Genomic DNA, 16291 nt, shown 5'->3' with positions numbered 1-16291 from the left:
TGTTATACAGAGTTCCTTAAACAAAAGAAATTGAGACGTTCTTGAAAGGATTAACATTTTATGGGTCAGAATGGGGGACTATGACTTCCATTCAAATAAATATATATGGAAAAAAGTCCTATAGCTAGCACGCACAGCTGGTGAAAGCATAATATTCCCACATACATTTCATGTCTTTTTGACATGTGTATCTTCACTGTATACAGACCTATATACATACAAACTTTCCCACAGAAACATGCCACATACGTAGAATTGGAATGTGTATTTTACAAATAATTCCGCTACAGACAATCCAGACAATAAATACTAAGCAAAATAATGAAACTATATTTGGTGTCTTGCTCAATTATGCAACGTTAATCTAAAAATTTTTTTCTAGTATATTATTTTGAAGATTTCAAGTCATAAAATGATCCAAGCATCCTATTTTAGCTCTAACAATAGCATTTTATTAAGGGTCAGTCTTTCAGGGGTTACTGGTCAGAGGAAAAGTTTGCAAACACTACTATAACGCTTTCTGCTCTAAGGCTCCCAGGTGGAAACTCCAACTTTGAATCGACTCCAAGTAGCTAAGTACTTTGCATGGTATGAGTGAAAATGGCATACTTCTGTCACTCAGGTAGTCAGAAGTATAAACCCCATCATTTCTATTTTTTTTTTCTGATGCATTATGTAAACTCTGGTAACATTTGATTCCAGAGGCTATGGAAAAAAGAAAACAATTAAAAGTTCTTGTTATAATTTACAAAGCTCCAGTTGGAAAGAACTATATAGAAACTTTTAAAAATTGGAATCATTATAACACCAGAAGGAAAAGTCTTTAAAGAGATTCAGACATTACATCATTTTTTTTCTTTTCAAGTTTGCAGGTATTTTACATGTGGTTTAACAGAAACAAAGAAAGACATAGTATCTTGCCAGTAGTTTCATCCTAAATCAGATGTAGAATTAACATGCTGAATATTCAGAACAAAAGCTCAGCTTTCTGATCTTCCTTAAACCTTCAGTGAAACATTATATATTTTATAGTATTTATGATATTATGTTGCTTAAATATAAGAAAAAAGTATTAGTAGTATAAATAAGGAAATCTCAGCAGATCTCACCAGCAAATAGAACACACGCTTTAAAAACTGTTTTATTGTAAGTTAGGGTAGAAAAACACATAAAACATATTAGTTGGGCCTTCCTCATCCTCCACTATCTATCTATATAATAGAGAAATATGCAAATTAGACAGGACACCATAATGTCACGCCCTGAGGCTGCATGGCACCTGGCCAGAGCTAGGGACCTCAGGCCACCGGGCCAGGGGACCTGAGGCTATGTCCCCTGCCCAGAAGGGCTTAACGGGGGTGGGGCCGGCTAGGTCTGGGTCTCACCAATGGGGGTGGGGCCGGCCGGGTCTGGGTCTCCTGCGTTTTCAAAAGTGTATGTGGGTGGTGGGTGGGGACTTGACTCTAGGTCCTGCGGCACGCTCCAGACTCTGACAGGAGGGAGATTTTCATAGACATTTTACTAATTTTCTTTCATTTCTGACACTTCTATTATAAAGAAAGGGCAAATGTCAATATTAAAATATTTCCTCTAATTAATTCCCTTTTAATGTGCACGAATTTTGTGCACCGGGCCACTAGTATAATTATAAGAAGCTAACGATTATAAAGAGGAAACAAGTATTGAAACCAAGAAGACTACATTTGGTAACCCCTCAAAGCAATGTTTGATACAAGTTGACACAATTTCTAATCTTCTACCAAGAAAAATTCCCAAAGTGGAAAACATGGAGTATGCGAGGTCAAGTGTTTTTGTCAAATTGTTTAGGAGGAATAAGGCACACCTGCCCAAAGTACATCAACTTCTTAAAATGTAAAAGCTGGAGACTAGGAAGTTATAGATTTGATGAAAGCTAAAAGACATCCAAAATCTCCCGCAAACTTTGGATTAAATTTTTAAAACTATGAAAGTCTCCTGGGAGTTAAAGATATTTGAGTCTAATTTAAAGAGACACTATTATATGTAGTCCTCAATCTGCTGCTCCAGCCATAGGAAGGATCCTGCATAATGAAAATCTTGCATGGGAAAGAGTGTTGATAGATAGGTCTTGAGTTGGAAGTATGAGGTCAGTGGTTTATATCCCGAGGAAAAAAACCTGGACATATTCCATGAAAAACAGCTGCTTTTGTAAAATGTAATGTCTTGCACACAATGGAATCAAACTAGCTACTGTCATTTTAAGGATTCCAATACTCTCAGAGAGAAGTGGACATTTGGACTCAAGCATTTCAGGCAGGCTGCTTCAGCATGAAAACACAATTTTCCTTGAAATAAATCAATAACAAAAAATCCCCTTGCAGTCAGAGTACATATTTTATGACTTGAATTATTTATATTTATTAAGACTTGCTTTATGACCCAAAATGTAGGTTGTCTTGTGTTTCATGTTTACTTGAAGTGAAGGAATGTGTATTCTTGTTGGATGGAGGGTTCTACAAATGTCAAGATGGTTGATAATGTATATGTTTTCTGTAATCTTACATATATATATATGTATATATATATATACACATATATATGTATATATGTATATATGTGTATATATATGTGTATATATATTGATTCTATCAATTATTGGAAGCATTATTGACATATCTAAATATAAAAGTGCATTTGTGCCCATTTCTATGTGTAGTTCTATAGTTTTTGATTCGTGTGTTTTGAAGCTTTTTTTTAGGTGAATAAATATTTGCTACTGTTATGACCACTTGTAAAAGCAGTGTAGGTAGCTCCTCCCCCTCCCCCATCCTTTGGGCCAGATCTGGCTTCCTCAGGGCAGTGAATTCCAGACTGTGGTGGCGTTTGGACCTGATTCCATGGTTCTCTGAGCCTTTCCTGACACACTCAGCATCCCACCCAAACTCACCCTGCCCCTCCTTTTTGATATAGACCTATCTGTTTCATGGTTTTAATATTTTACAGAGCATGCCAAGGAAGCTAGCCAGCAACCCCATATTCATGATTGGGATCCCAGAATTTGATTCTGGTCTGAAGGGACCAAGAGGAGCCAGGCGGTAAATAGTGCCCTAGACTGAATTCTAGTCCTCACCGGGCCACTGCCTGGCTTTGAGACCTGGGCATCTCTCTGGCTTTCAGCCCCTGGTGCATGCAAGGCTCACTTTCCCACTGTGCAGGCAGGGATAAGCCTCACCCTTCAGGAGAGTCTGGCTGCTTGCCTGGTGTGGGAATTCTGAATGCAGCGGTCAGTTAACCATGTCTGCCCCAGGTGTCAGGAGAGAGGAATGGCTGCAAATGTGCCAAGAATTTGTCATCTCTCACCTAAATGCCTGGTCAATGTCCCTCACCAGTCCCACCCACCCACCGAAGATTCTGCTCACTCAGCAAAGCATCACAAGACAGGGACCTCCAGTGATGGCCTGCAAGCAGGCCCGGTGCCATAGCCCTGTGACTGCCACAGCCCTGTGACTGCCATGAAGACTCAGCAGGCCTCAATGAGCAGGACAGGTGGCTTCTTCCACTGATCTGCCTCCCGGAAGGTTCCCTGCCCTCACCAGGACAGAGGGACATATGCCCCACTGCAAGGCCTGCATATATATGCATAGATACCGGATATATACTACAAAATATACAATGGTTATACAGTATATACCATTTTACAACAAAGACTTGGCCAAATGTGTACATAGATATATTAAATCCCCCCAAAAAAACTTTTGAAACTTACAGAAAGTGACTTATGTTTATTTATAGGTTTAAATATTTTTTCAATTATAGTTGACATGCAATACTGTATTATATTAGTTTCAGGTGTACAACCCAATAATTAGACATTGTGCTACTTACTAAGCGATTGTCCCAATAAATCTCACACCCATATTATTTTTAGTTCTAGGCATATAATTAAAATTATAGAAAACTGCCTAAATTTTTATTCAGATAATCCATAGTAACTAGTTTCATATGAATTAGATATTAAATATTGGTTGCATTGATTTTACAACCTTTCTCAGTGTACTGTTTACTTTAAATAATTTTTCTTTAATTTGGAAATTTATATTAAAAATATGCTATAATTTACTAAAGAATCTACTGAAAACATGGATTATTGTTCTTACAATACTTTATTTTCCAAAAATATAAAGAAATGCGGACAGCCCTGACTGTGTGGCCCTGGCTAGTTGTTGGAGCGCTGTCCCATGAACCAGGAGGTCACAGGTTCAATTCCTGGTCAAGGCATATGCCCAGTTTCAGGCTAAATCCCCAGTGGGGGGTATGCAGGAGGCAGCTAATTGATGTTTCTCTTTCTCTCTCTCTCCCCCTCCCCCTTATTCTCTCTCTATAAAATCAATAAAAATATAATATTTTAAAAGTAAGCTATCATATTAAAAAAAAAGAAATTGCAGACAATACTAATGCACAAAGAAAGGAATTGGGCTGCATTCATTTTTTTAGAATAGTGTGATACCTATGATTTAAAAATAATTCCCACCAAATATTTTCTCCCAAACATTTTAACATCCCAGTATTTAAAATAAGTTGTGTTATATTTTTAATAATCAAAGTCTGGCATTAATATGATAGTATCTCCCTAAATATTCCTTGAGAGTAGGAGTGCTTTTATATATTTTAAAAAAGACTCTGTGACATACATGGTTGGGAACCATTGGGTTTAATGGTTTCCCTAAGCAAAATTCCTTACAGCTAGACCTCCAACAGTCTTTAATGTGTTCACTTGAAGTATAATACAGTGATATAGTTAATATTTTCCCAAATTCATTTTCTAGTGGAATCCTTCGTTCCATTGCATATCAAAGAAAACTTGTCTTTTATGGGTCATAACACTGTAGGATTATTCATTCATTAACATGTATGTTTGGTCTTATTAGGTGGGCCAGAGTCAGCAGTTCTTAATGTACAGATAATGTCATGTAAATGTTACCAGAAAATATATTCTAATTTTTTTGGGTTATTTAAGATTTTATACACCAATGGTTTTCCTGCTTAGTTTTCTGTTTACCAGCCACAGAAATAAGGTAGAAGGTAGAGAGGAAATAAAAGTCTATATAATTCAAATTAAATTTCACTAAAGTAACACTTGAACCTCAAATAATATATTGACATTCAGGGGGAAGCATGTGGTAGAATTGATTAGTTAACAAAACAAAAATACATTTAAGAAAAGACTAGCCACAATAATAGTTTAAGACCAAGTGTAAGAATTCATTTAAACACAGATATTAAAAATGCAACTTTTTCAAAAGGTTCTTCCTTTTGAAAAATATATGCATTTTCATCATTATTTCGTTGCCCTCACAAGATTGTGAGGTAAAAGTTTTAAGGTCAATTATAACTCTGCTGCTGTGTATATTAAATCAATGTGGGCGCTTTTTATAAATGTTACAACTACTGATAGTTCAAACAACCTCTCCTTCTTTGATGTCTACAAAGATGATAACCAACTGCATGTATTTAGATGATGTGCTTTTCCGGATACACCCCCTTTTTTACTTCAAATCTGTTGATAATTGCTACTTTTGCAATAAGAGCATTTTCAACTACCTGAATCAAGACTTTCATCGCAGTATCACTTACTGCTTCTTGACAGCTAATGAAGTGGCAAAGCAGGGCTGATAAACTCCAGAGCCTATCAAGAAGGGTGAGTGTAGCTTTTTTTAGGTTCTGATTTACTAAATGAGGTGGAAGTCATTAAATTCATCAAAGAAACTCTGCTATGAACTTTTAAACTAAATTTTTTTAGTTTTTTAAGTAGAAGTAATTTCTCCCCTTTGAGTGTTTAGAAATGATAAAGCAAATTATAATTGGGAAAAGCCAGAATTTAAAAAAATACACCACTTTATTTTGAGTTTTATCAGTAATGGCATTTAGCCTAATAAGAAACAAATGCCTTTAAAAAATAATTATCCTACCAGAAAATTTAAAAATTAAATTTTAAAATCTTGGAAATCTTATTGAAAAGGTATTGCCACTTAGGGATATAGAAAAATATATAACAGCAGCTTTTAAAGTAAGTTTTGTGAGGTAGAAGTTCATAGGTCATTATTTTCATAACAATTTACTAATTTGAAGAGAAAGTTGAAAAAAATAACTATCCTGTGTTTTCGAAGAAATAAATATGTTTCAATTTTGAAGGTATAAAATTATTTTCAATTATTTAATCCAAAATTTAGAAATAACAATATTGTTATAAAAATGTGATTGGCAGAGATAATCTTTTAACGATTTATATGCAAAATAAACAAGTATCAGGAAAATGAAAGGATTAAGAAATCAGTGACTTTAGATAATGTTACATGACTCTTTTGTTCACATTGAACCACTCTGAAAGTTTCATTAGAAGTATATAGCACAAATATGTCTCCCCCACCTCATGTTTAAAGGCAAATTGTACCCCTGTTATCTCTGCTTTCAAAATAATGGGAGGATCTCATTTTTAATGTGTGCTGAGTTCAGCAGAGAATAAAAGATCATATTTCACTCTAAACAACATTTATTACCTATTCTAACATTGTTATTAGTGTTTTCATTTTGCTTTTTGTTGTTGCTTTGTAAAAGCAAAGCGATGACTTTTTTTGATGAAGTATAGAAGGAAATTTAATAATACATTGACTTATGCTACTTTTTTGCCCATTCTTGAAAAAGTTAAATTGGCTTCAGAATTAGATATTTGTTCTTATAGCAATAAATGTCTGTGCATCCTGCACTGGTCTACAGAATCCTTAGAGTCTGCTATCCTATGTGACCCAGGGATATACTTGACTTAATGACCCCTGAGAGAGCAAAGATTTTCAACAAACATGTTGGCTTTTTTTGTGTCATCCTAGGGATTCTCTGAGTCATCCAGCACCCAAGCAGAGATCATTAGTCAATGTAGCTGGTCCTAATGTCAGCCATGGCATCTCTTGTCTGGTATTTCTGCTTCTCTGGGCCTGGAGCTGAAACAAAATTGTTCTTAGATGTTATTATCCCTAAGGGTTAATGCTTGAGGGAATCTATAATAATAAAAGGGTAATATGCTAATTAGACTGGACATCATTACGGACATCCTTCCTGATGAAGCCGGATCCCAGGGGAAGCCAGCCCAGATCCTGGGTGCCTGCCAGCGGCTGGAAGAGTAAAGTGCGGGTTCCAGGTGCCAGAGGGAAGCTGGTGCCAGCAGCCAGGGGAAGCAAGGCCTACTCTTGCATGAATTTTCATGCATCGGGCCTCTCGTGGTTATATAAGGGCCTGAATGGAGTCCCATGAGACCACTCTTTGGCCTCTTGTTCCTCCTCCAAGGGGGTCTACTGCATGACTAGCGACATGCCAGGGGAGGAAAGGTCAGGGTGTCTAAACCACGCACTCAGCCATATTCTAGGGAAGGAAAAGTTACCCTAGGGGCACAGTCCTTGTTTTCTCAGTTTTGAACTTTGCTAAGCAAGCAGGGTTCCCACCTCTGGTGACCTTCTGTACCTGGCCATCATCCTTGTTCTGCTCATGTCTGAATAGCTTCCTACCACATTTACTATCACATAAATGTGTCCTATGATGGAAAAATACTAATGAACTACTCAATTTCTTTCTTCAATAAAAGCTCATTTGCTTAGCATTAGAACAATTCAAATTTGGCCCAGATTGTCTATGTAGTAATTTCATTTCCCCCATTCTACTTGTGTAGGTCAAAAAGTTAAAAAAAAATGTCAATGAGTTGTTATGAACTAGTTTCATTAGTTCATCTGACTTCCATTACTTAATACATGCACTTCCAAATTAAGCATGTTATTAGGAGAAATATTTATAGTGTCCATCATAAATAGGATATTATTGTCACTAAGATCAGAATATATCCAGAACACATTGTATGATTTTATCTAGAGATTTTTTTTCATTGGTTTTCAACACTCTTCTCTCCCATTGCCCTCCCACCTCTCTCCAGGGAAATCTGATTTCAATGAAATCCTTTTATGGGTAAGCCAGAAGCCTGAATAATCAAAATGTATCTATTTCAGTTAAAGGAGTACAATATGTCTAGACATGCTATATGAGTGCCCTCTCTTCCTTCTCTCCCCGACCCCCCCACAAAGAAACAGTATAATAACCTGTCTGGCAACAACTTTAACTTTTTTAACTAACAAACATAAAATACATTTGTTTGTGGCACCCAGACACTATGTAGTTAGAGAATGAAGTGATTAGAAGTAGTCAGGACAACAGGATAAATTATGGATTATCTAATCCACATGCACTATCACACACTCGTAAACATATACATTTTACCCACCTAACCAGAAATCCATTTATTCATTTATTTTATACACATGTAGTACACACCTTCTGTTAGCCAAATCTAGGGTTTGGGTTATTCTTACCCCGAGCCAGATAAACCTGCTCCTCTGACTTGGGTACTTGAATGATCCTTGAGAACGTCTACATGATCATCTGGATTTCCTTGTGTCCTTCTCTCTACGTTCCAACTACAAGGATTGAACAGATTCCTGTCTCCATGAACACTGAAATAAATATGTTCTCCAGTATGTTACTCACATAAATGTGTCCTATGATGGAAAAATATTGATGAAATACTTAATTTCTTTATTCAATAGAAGCTTATTAGCTCAGCATTAGAACAATTCAAAGAAATCCTTCTTAGGCAGTTTTTTTAAAATTCTTATACCAGGCATATGCAACAGGATAGTGGGTGACTAAGTGGTTTGTAACTATTTAATTCTCTGTTTGTGAATATTTTTCATAGTTTTGTTACTGAAAGAATGAAGCATTTAATATTTAAGTATAAGAAAACATTTGCATTTTATAGTCATGTGGAATGTGATAGTAATTTGTAGAGCAGACCGAACCTCATAGTGTGTTATCCTATAGTAGCATAGTAAAAGGCTAATATGCAAATCGACCGAATGGCAGAAAGACTGGTTGCTATGATGCACACTGATGCAGGAGCTGCCCCCTGGGGGTCAGTGCACTCTCACAAGGGGAGTGCCTCTCAACCAGAATCCCTGAGCCGGGCTCACGGCTGGTGAGGACAGCAGCAGTGGCGGGAGTCTCTCCTGCCTCCACGGCAGCGCTAAGGATGCCTGATTAACGACTTAGGCCCAATCCCCACATGGAGCAGGCCTAAGCCATCAGTCAGACATCCCACAAGGGCTCCTGGACTGTGAGAGGGTGCAGGCCTGGCTGAGGGATCCCCTGAGTGCACAAATTTTGTGCATCAGGCCTCTAGTATGTATATAATTGACCCAGACTGTCTGGAAAAGAACCCACTTTCAATTGTGTTAATCAGAGAAACTTCCCCCTCCTTTTTTTTTTTTTTTTTCTTTTTTCACTTTACTAATGCTAATACAATACTTACCACTAAGAGGCATTTAATGAACACTTGCTGGTGAGCTGACTGATAACAGAACCCTGACTGTAAAGAAGCCTTATAATTAAGGCATAAGTCAGAATCAAAAACAAAATTTCAGTCTCTGGATTACTATCCCATCTCTCAAAGCACTATATTAAATCAATGTGAACTGTAAGAAAAGGATCTACACTTCAGTTCTAAAGTTTTACTGACTAATCATCTTGTACATAAATGCTTAATTACAATTCATGTTTGTATTAATCATTGTCCACTTTACAACACTTAGTTGCTTTATGTAACAATGACATATAAACTCATTGTTATTCTTCCAAGATATAAAAATTACATTCTGCATTAGTTATTTTCTAAATTGTTTGCAACTTTTATTTTTTCAGCATATACTTATACCAAAAACTGACCAATATCAAGAATCATGCAACACAAAATATAGAGAAAAATTAAAGCCACATTTTCCTAGAAATTTATCTAGCACATTGAACTGAGAGCTAGGAGAACTGAATTTAAATCTGACCTGTGCAATTGCTAAGGATAAAAGTCACTTACACTTTTTTGTAAATGGCAGTAATCAGATTCTTCTAGCTCTCAAATTCAATAATTAATTATCTAGTTAACCATTTCCTCCACATATAATTAGATCCTATGGCACTGTGCTAACGTTATATGGAGAACTAAAGCATGTACCCTAATGCCTAAGCAGATGAATGGCATGCAATTAATGCATTAGTGTGTCTTATGATCAAAGCAGATGGGGCATCAGCGGATGGAGTAGTACCTGTAGTACCTCCTAATTCTCAAGGCTTTCGTGGGAGAAGTGGCTTCTAACTGTACCTGGAAGCACAATTAACAGGGAAAATAAATTAGAAGCAAGAGGGGACAGGCCAGGTTTAGAAAAGAGTAAACGGGCAATTTCCGGTAAAATTGTGGGACTTCTGGAAACAGGAGTTATATGCTACCAAAGGAAATTCAGGGACTGCAACTTTTACTAGGGAGATAGGGCTAAGGTAATGGTGGTAGTTGAAAGTTCATTTTTAAAAAAATAAAACTATTACAGTTTTGAATATACTCACAAAAATTTATATGATGATGCCTTGAAGAGTATATAAAAGTTGAGAGAAATTGAAGATAGAGGACCAGTTAAATGATTGCTTTAAGCTATAGATTTCAGTAGATATTGCTATTGTACTATAAAGCAAGTACTATTGATTTGTTTTTATTAAGGAGCCCAAATATATTCTTCTTTTATTAGTAAGTTCCACAATTGATCCTTCTGTAAAATTAGAATTTCCTGGAGGATGGTGATATTTTAGGCTGTAGACATGTCTGTTTTCAGGTTTTATTTCCTGTCTTTCAATGATTTTCTTATTAGTTTGGAACTTTGACAACCAGAATTAACTTTCTTTGCTAGGTCAATTCCTCTTTCTTTCTGTGCTTTTTCATTGCATTTTGGTAAACCTCTTATCTCCTTTTCTGACAATGAGGTAGTGAGCTGGAAGAGCTTACAAATAGTTGTTTTGAATCGAAAAAGCTCCAAAATGTTTGATATATTTTCTTCTGGGGAAAGATATTCTTCATTCTTTCATATTTTGATAATTGGTGTGTTTCTTTTGAATTCCCATCAAAAACAGTCTGTGGAGTAGTCTCATGTTCATACCTTTCACTCCTGCCTTCACTGTACTTTATACAGTAGTTTCCTTTGATAAAAGAAAAGGGTAATGCACACACAATTAATATCACATGTGTGTGTGTGTCTCAATAAAACGGTGCCTGGCATGCACATGTTAGTTGTGATCATCATCATCATCATCATCATCATCATCATCATCATCATGCTGACTTTGTACTTTAGTTATACTTTCAATTTTTGTAGATATTTTCCAACAGTTTTATAGTCATATGGACTCCTAGAGTGTGTTTTTATAATAAAGCATTTGTAAATATAAGTTGTATAAAATGTAGCCCCTTTATTACTAATTGTATCATACCTGGGATATATGGATGGGTGCCAGACTTCAGCATTCTATATTAAAATGTTTTAGGCTTCACTGTATTGGATAGATTCTCTTAAAAATTTGTGGCTTGATATTTCATTGTTATGGTTTCCTCCCTTCATTTAATATGAATATTTTCTTGCCTGTTTTTCTTTATTTTTTTTTCCATGAGATTCAATGGAAGCTTTTTCTCAAATTTACCAAAAACAAGTCACATTTGGTTTTGTAGAAGCATTCTTTTGCCGGCAGTGCATAACATCATTTATTGATGTAAACTCAAAGAGGAAGTTTAGAAGGAAGATAATTATAACAAATCATGACGATTTGAACTAGACAGTGACAGTGAGTATATAAGCAAAAGAAACTCTAGGAGAAGTTGTTATAGTGTTAAATAAAACTGAAGTGATACAAAAGTTATTATAGTGTTAAACAAAACTTGTTGTGTTAAAAATAATTGGATTGGATCTGTGGATTATGAAGAGGCTATGGTTTGCATGATTTTTTGGATGAGTGATATTTGCAACCAATTTGAAAATATACAGAAAGGTGATGATGTCAGTAATGAAGAAAAGAACAGGAAGTGAGTTCTGTTTAAGTCATGCAGACACTGAGATTTCTGTACAATATCTAAATAGAGGTTTCTAGTAAGTCTTTGTTTGGCCTTTGAAGGGAAATCTGTCTTGGAAGATATGCATTTTGTCAAAATACTTTTAGTGGTGAAAGCAATAGTTGCAGATAAAATTACCTACAGAGTTATAAAAAGACCAAATGCATAGCAAATAGAATAATATAAATATTGACAAGCCTATTAACTAAGACAAGTTTTGTGCCAATGAGAGGTAACTAAACTTCCCAATAGTCAGTTATTTGTATCCCCCAAAATGTATTCTTACATTTCTGCTCAACAATCAGTTCTTAGTATTCTCAAAAATTCTAGAAGTTGTATGGAGCAAGATATAAAGGATCTGGCCTCTGGCATCAGATTAAGGTGGATATCTTGAGTCTACATCAAGCCAGCTCTATGACCTAGGATATTCTTAGTATTTTTTTTAGTCAATTTCCTCATGTGATAAAATGGGGATGAAAATTTTCATCTCATAGTGTTGCTATGAGGCTTAAGTGAATCTACTTAATAAACCATTCAGCAGATTTTGGAATATAGTAGATACTTAAAACTTTTTTCTCTTATATTTTCCTTATTTCTACCTCCTGGTCTTTATTCATGTCCTCTGCATGGAATGTCCTACTACACCTCTTTCTGCTGTTGAAAGTCCCATCTATATATATAAAAGCCTAAGCAACCGTTATAACCAGTCGACTGAACGACTGGTCGACTGGTCACTATGACGTGCACTGATGACCAGAAGGCAGACGCTCAATGCAGGAGCTGCCCCTTGGTGGTCAGTGCGCTTCCACAGCCAACTTCCCACAGTCCCTCCCTGCAGCCAGCTGGCCCCGATTGGCCCCCGAATCATCAGCCAGGCTAAGGGAACCCATGCATGCACAAATTCATGCACCAGGCCTCTAGTATATTACTTAAGGCCCGGTTTAATTGTCACACCCTTTCTCCAAGGATTATTCACTTCTTCTTGTGACATTAATTCCCCACCTCCCCCATTATCTTCTTTAGTTCTTATTATTCTCTTTATTGTTGTTCTTTTCATTTTTTGCTTCTCTGATGCCATTGTGTAACTTTCCATAAAGGTTCTATAATCTTTATACTCCACATACTTAGCCAATGCCTATGCATTTATATAATAAGGACTGAATATGTATTTGTTGAATTAGTAGTTGAATGACTCCACTAAATAACTAAAAAAAATCTGATTCATCAGATTAGATTGTGAACACATAGTTTTCATATTATACAAAGTGGATAAAAAGTTAATATCACAGATGTGCCTACTCTTGAGGTTTTACATGCATATTTAAGGGAAAATGTATTGCCCCTTCCTCACAATTTGGGCCAGGGCACTTGTGTATTATGTGGGATATAGCAACATGGGAGGTAGTCTTAGCTTGGAATTGATCTTTACTTGTCCCAAGCTAAATTGTGGGCACCTTGTACCCTGATCAGGGAGTCTGTCCAAGGCAAAAAGTTTCAAATTCTGCAATAAAATGAGGCCTCAAACAACCTAGGAGGTTAAATAGTGTATCCCCAGACTACCTTTGCTTTGATGGCCCTAATGCTTATTCTTCTGGATAATGATTTGGTTGGAAATGAAGCCACTTACAACAATCTTTATAAAATTAAAGATGTTTTATATAGAATACCAACCATTCTAATCCATTGCTAAGTGCAAAGAAATTCCTTCAAACCACTGTGTGCACAGCTGTATCTCTCACTTCCTTCAGCAAACTAATGAGTATAATTCCCATCTCAATGAAATTTTTTAAAAAAAGGTTTCCGTATATTTCTTATTTCTTAAAGAAAAATGGCTTCTATATAGTTCAATAAAGATAAATCATTGATTAACTATAGCAGGCAGTAGCCAGATCACCATGTATTAAGTCTATGCTCATTGTAGGACCTCAGATTAACACCCAATGTCTTGTTTTGTTACCTTTCAGAAATGCTGGAATCCAACAATGTGATCACTTTCAATGGCTTGGCCAACAGCTCCAATTACCATACCTTTCTTTTGGATGAGGAACGGAGCAGGCTGTATGTTGGAGCAAAGGATCACATATTTTCATTCAACCTGGTTAATATCAAGGATTTTCAAAAGGTATCTTTATTCTAATATATGCACTGTGATACTTTTAAAACATCTCAAGAATTCTCTAGCTATATAACAGTGTGACAACTGAAAATTTATTTGAATTAATACTTTATCTTTTCAGAATCAAACAAAAATTATACATCGATTTGACCATCACAAATCAATTGCTGCAGTAAACCATAAAAATCTTCAAGAAAGAAACTATAGTTGTTGTCTTTTAAATTATATAGTTATATCATTTTCCTGCATAAAATGAATACCTGGACCATTATAGAAATATGTTATAATTTAATTCATGTATATATGTATCTAAGTATATGCTATATGTGTGTATAAATATAAATGTATACATTTCTATATTGCCAGAAAATACATAGTTCATCAATCACTGTACACATGCTTAATCTCGTGTGTCAACTGTGCTTGTAAATAAAATTTATTGAAAACAGATACTCATTCATTTACATATTGTCTATGTCTGCTTTTATTCTACAGTGGCAGACTGGAGTAATTGTGATAGAGATCATGTGGTTCACAAAGCCTAAAATATTTATTATCTGGCCTTTTAAATAAAATGTTTGCCAAATCCTGATCTGGAAGATCAATTTTCGGTGTCAGGCTTTTGAATATGGGGTCACTTAGACACTAACTATTTATCAGTTTTATCCTTGATAGTGTTTCCAGCTTATTTAGTTAATAAGTTATACAGTTTTGAAAATAAACATTGACTGAAAATTTTGTGGAAATTGTGCTACTGTGCCTAAATGCTATACTCTATGTCAAACATCTTCCCTCAGTCAATATTTCTGGTCTTAATTCTTTGACCTTTATGTTCATACATCTTATCTCCAACATCATCTTATAATTTCCTCAAGAATTATGACACTATGTTATTCCCAACAGAGTTTATGACAATAGTAGATGCTTAGGAAATAAGTTGTTGAAGAACATTAAAAATAGGGTCGAAAGAGCTTAATAGACAAATATATTCAAACAGATCTTAAATCCTTAAGTAAATTGTATTTACTTTTATAGGCAGTGTGATATAATTAAAATTAAGTAATATGTTTGAAGTGGGATGTTTCAAAATTGTAATTATGTCTTCTATTACTAGAATAATTATTTTAAACTCAAGAACAGGAGCTATAACATTATGACACTGTGCAAGTCACCTACCTTCAATTTATTATTTCAGTATAGCAGGGGTCGGCAACTATAATTTTACAGTTGTTCATATGGAAAATAATACAATAATTAAGAAATAATAATACAAAAATAAACTGTGTTTAGTGTAACCCCAACTGTAAACCTACCTTTGCCCACCCCTATTTATTACAAGTCTCATTGTTAAAAGAGACACTGAGATATATCCTGGGCATATGGCTCTACGATTTTTCTCATCTATAAAATAATAGGCTATCTTATAAGATAATTCAGTTCTTTTCAATTTTAAAACTAACTGAATATATAAACCAAGTTAATACTACTCAGAAAAAAAATTAAATACATTAAATATATATTCTGAAGTGATATGTACTCATATTGTCTATAGATAGATATATTCACTCACATATTTATAAGTGAATTTTATAATATGATAAAACATTATAAACACCCAATATTTGAACTGAAATAATCTCCTATTATAAAAATATCAACAATTAATTTGTGCCACAAAACAGATAGGTGTCATTGGATTTGCTAAGGGAAACTATAAACATATTAGAATTTAGATGAGGGTATATGCTTTAATATGATTGAGGGGAAAGGTATCCACAGTCCTCTAAGCCACCAGGAACACCTTGGTTATCTACCACTGTCACAGTATTCACGAAATATAGGAACTTTGGAAAGGATGAAGACCAAATATTAGGGATGAAAACACAATTATTTCTTAATTAGTCTGTTTTGCTTACAGTAAAAAGAGTGACTATTTTTAGAGCTATCTATCTAGCTTCATTTCTCCCTTTATCTCCTGAAAGTAAAATAAAGCTACTCTTACCTATTAAAAAAAGAATCTTTCTAAGATGGGTTTTTCTGATCTTATCAGCTATTTGTTCTAGCATGTCATGCTGAGATTTGGATTAGGGAAATGGATCCAGAGCAATCAATCTCTTCACTAGATTCTCATCTCCTCTCAAGGTGACCTCTCTCTCCCCAGCCTTCTTCAGAGTTCTTTCCAC

General features: G+C 35.2%; 1 protein-coding gene across 2 annotated transcripts in view; it reads left to right on the top strand.

Annotated features, from left to right (window-relative positions):
- SEMA3A (semaphorin 3A) overlaps positions 1 to 16291 on the top strand; it is a 202666-nt gene that overhangs the window by 44436 nt on the left and 141939 nt on the right. For both annotated transcript variants that reach the window (XM_080664128.1, XM_080664129.1), the window contains exon 2: positions 13957 to 14114. In XM_080664128.1, coding sequence (XP_080520254.1) covers positions 13957 to 14114 — 158 coding nt within the window. The remainder of the gene's footprint in view (positions 1 to 13956; positions 14115 to 16291) is intronic.

The sequence above is a fragment of the Plecotus auritus genome (genome assembly GCF_963455305.1).
Source record: "Plecotus auritus genome assembly, chromosome: 4".
NCBI lineage: Eukaryota > Metazoa > Chordata > Mammalia > Chiroptera > Vespertilionidae > Plecotus > Plecotus auritus.
This window is presented reverse-complemented; position numbering and strand designations above follow the sequence as displayed.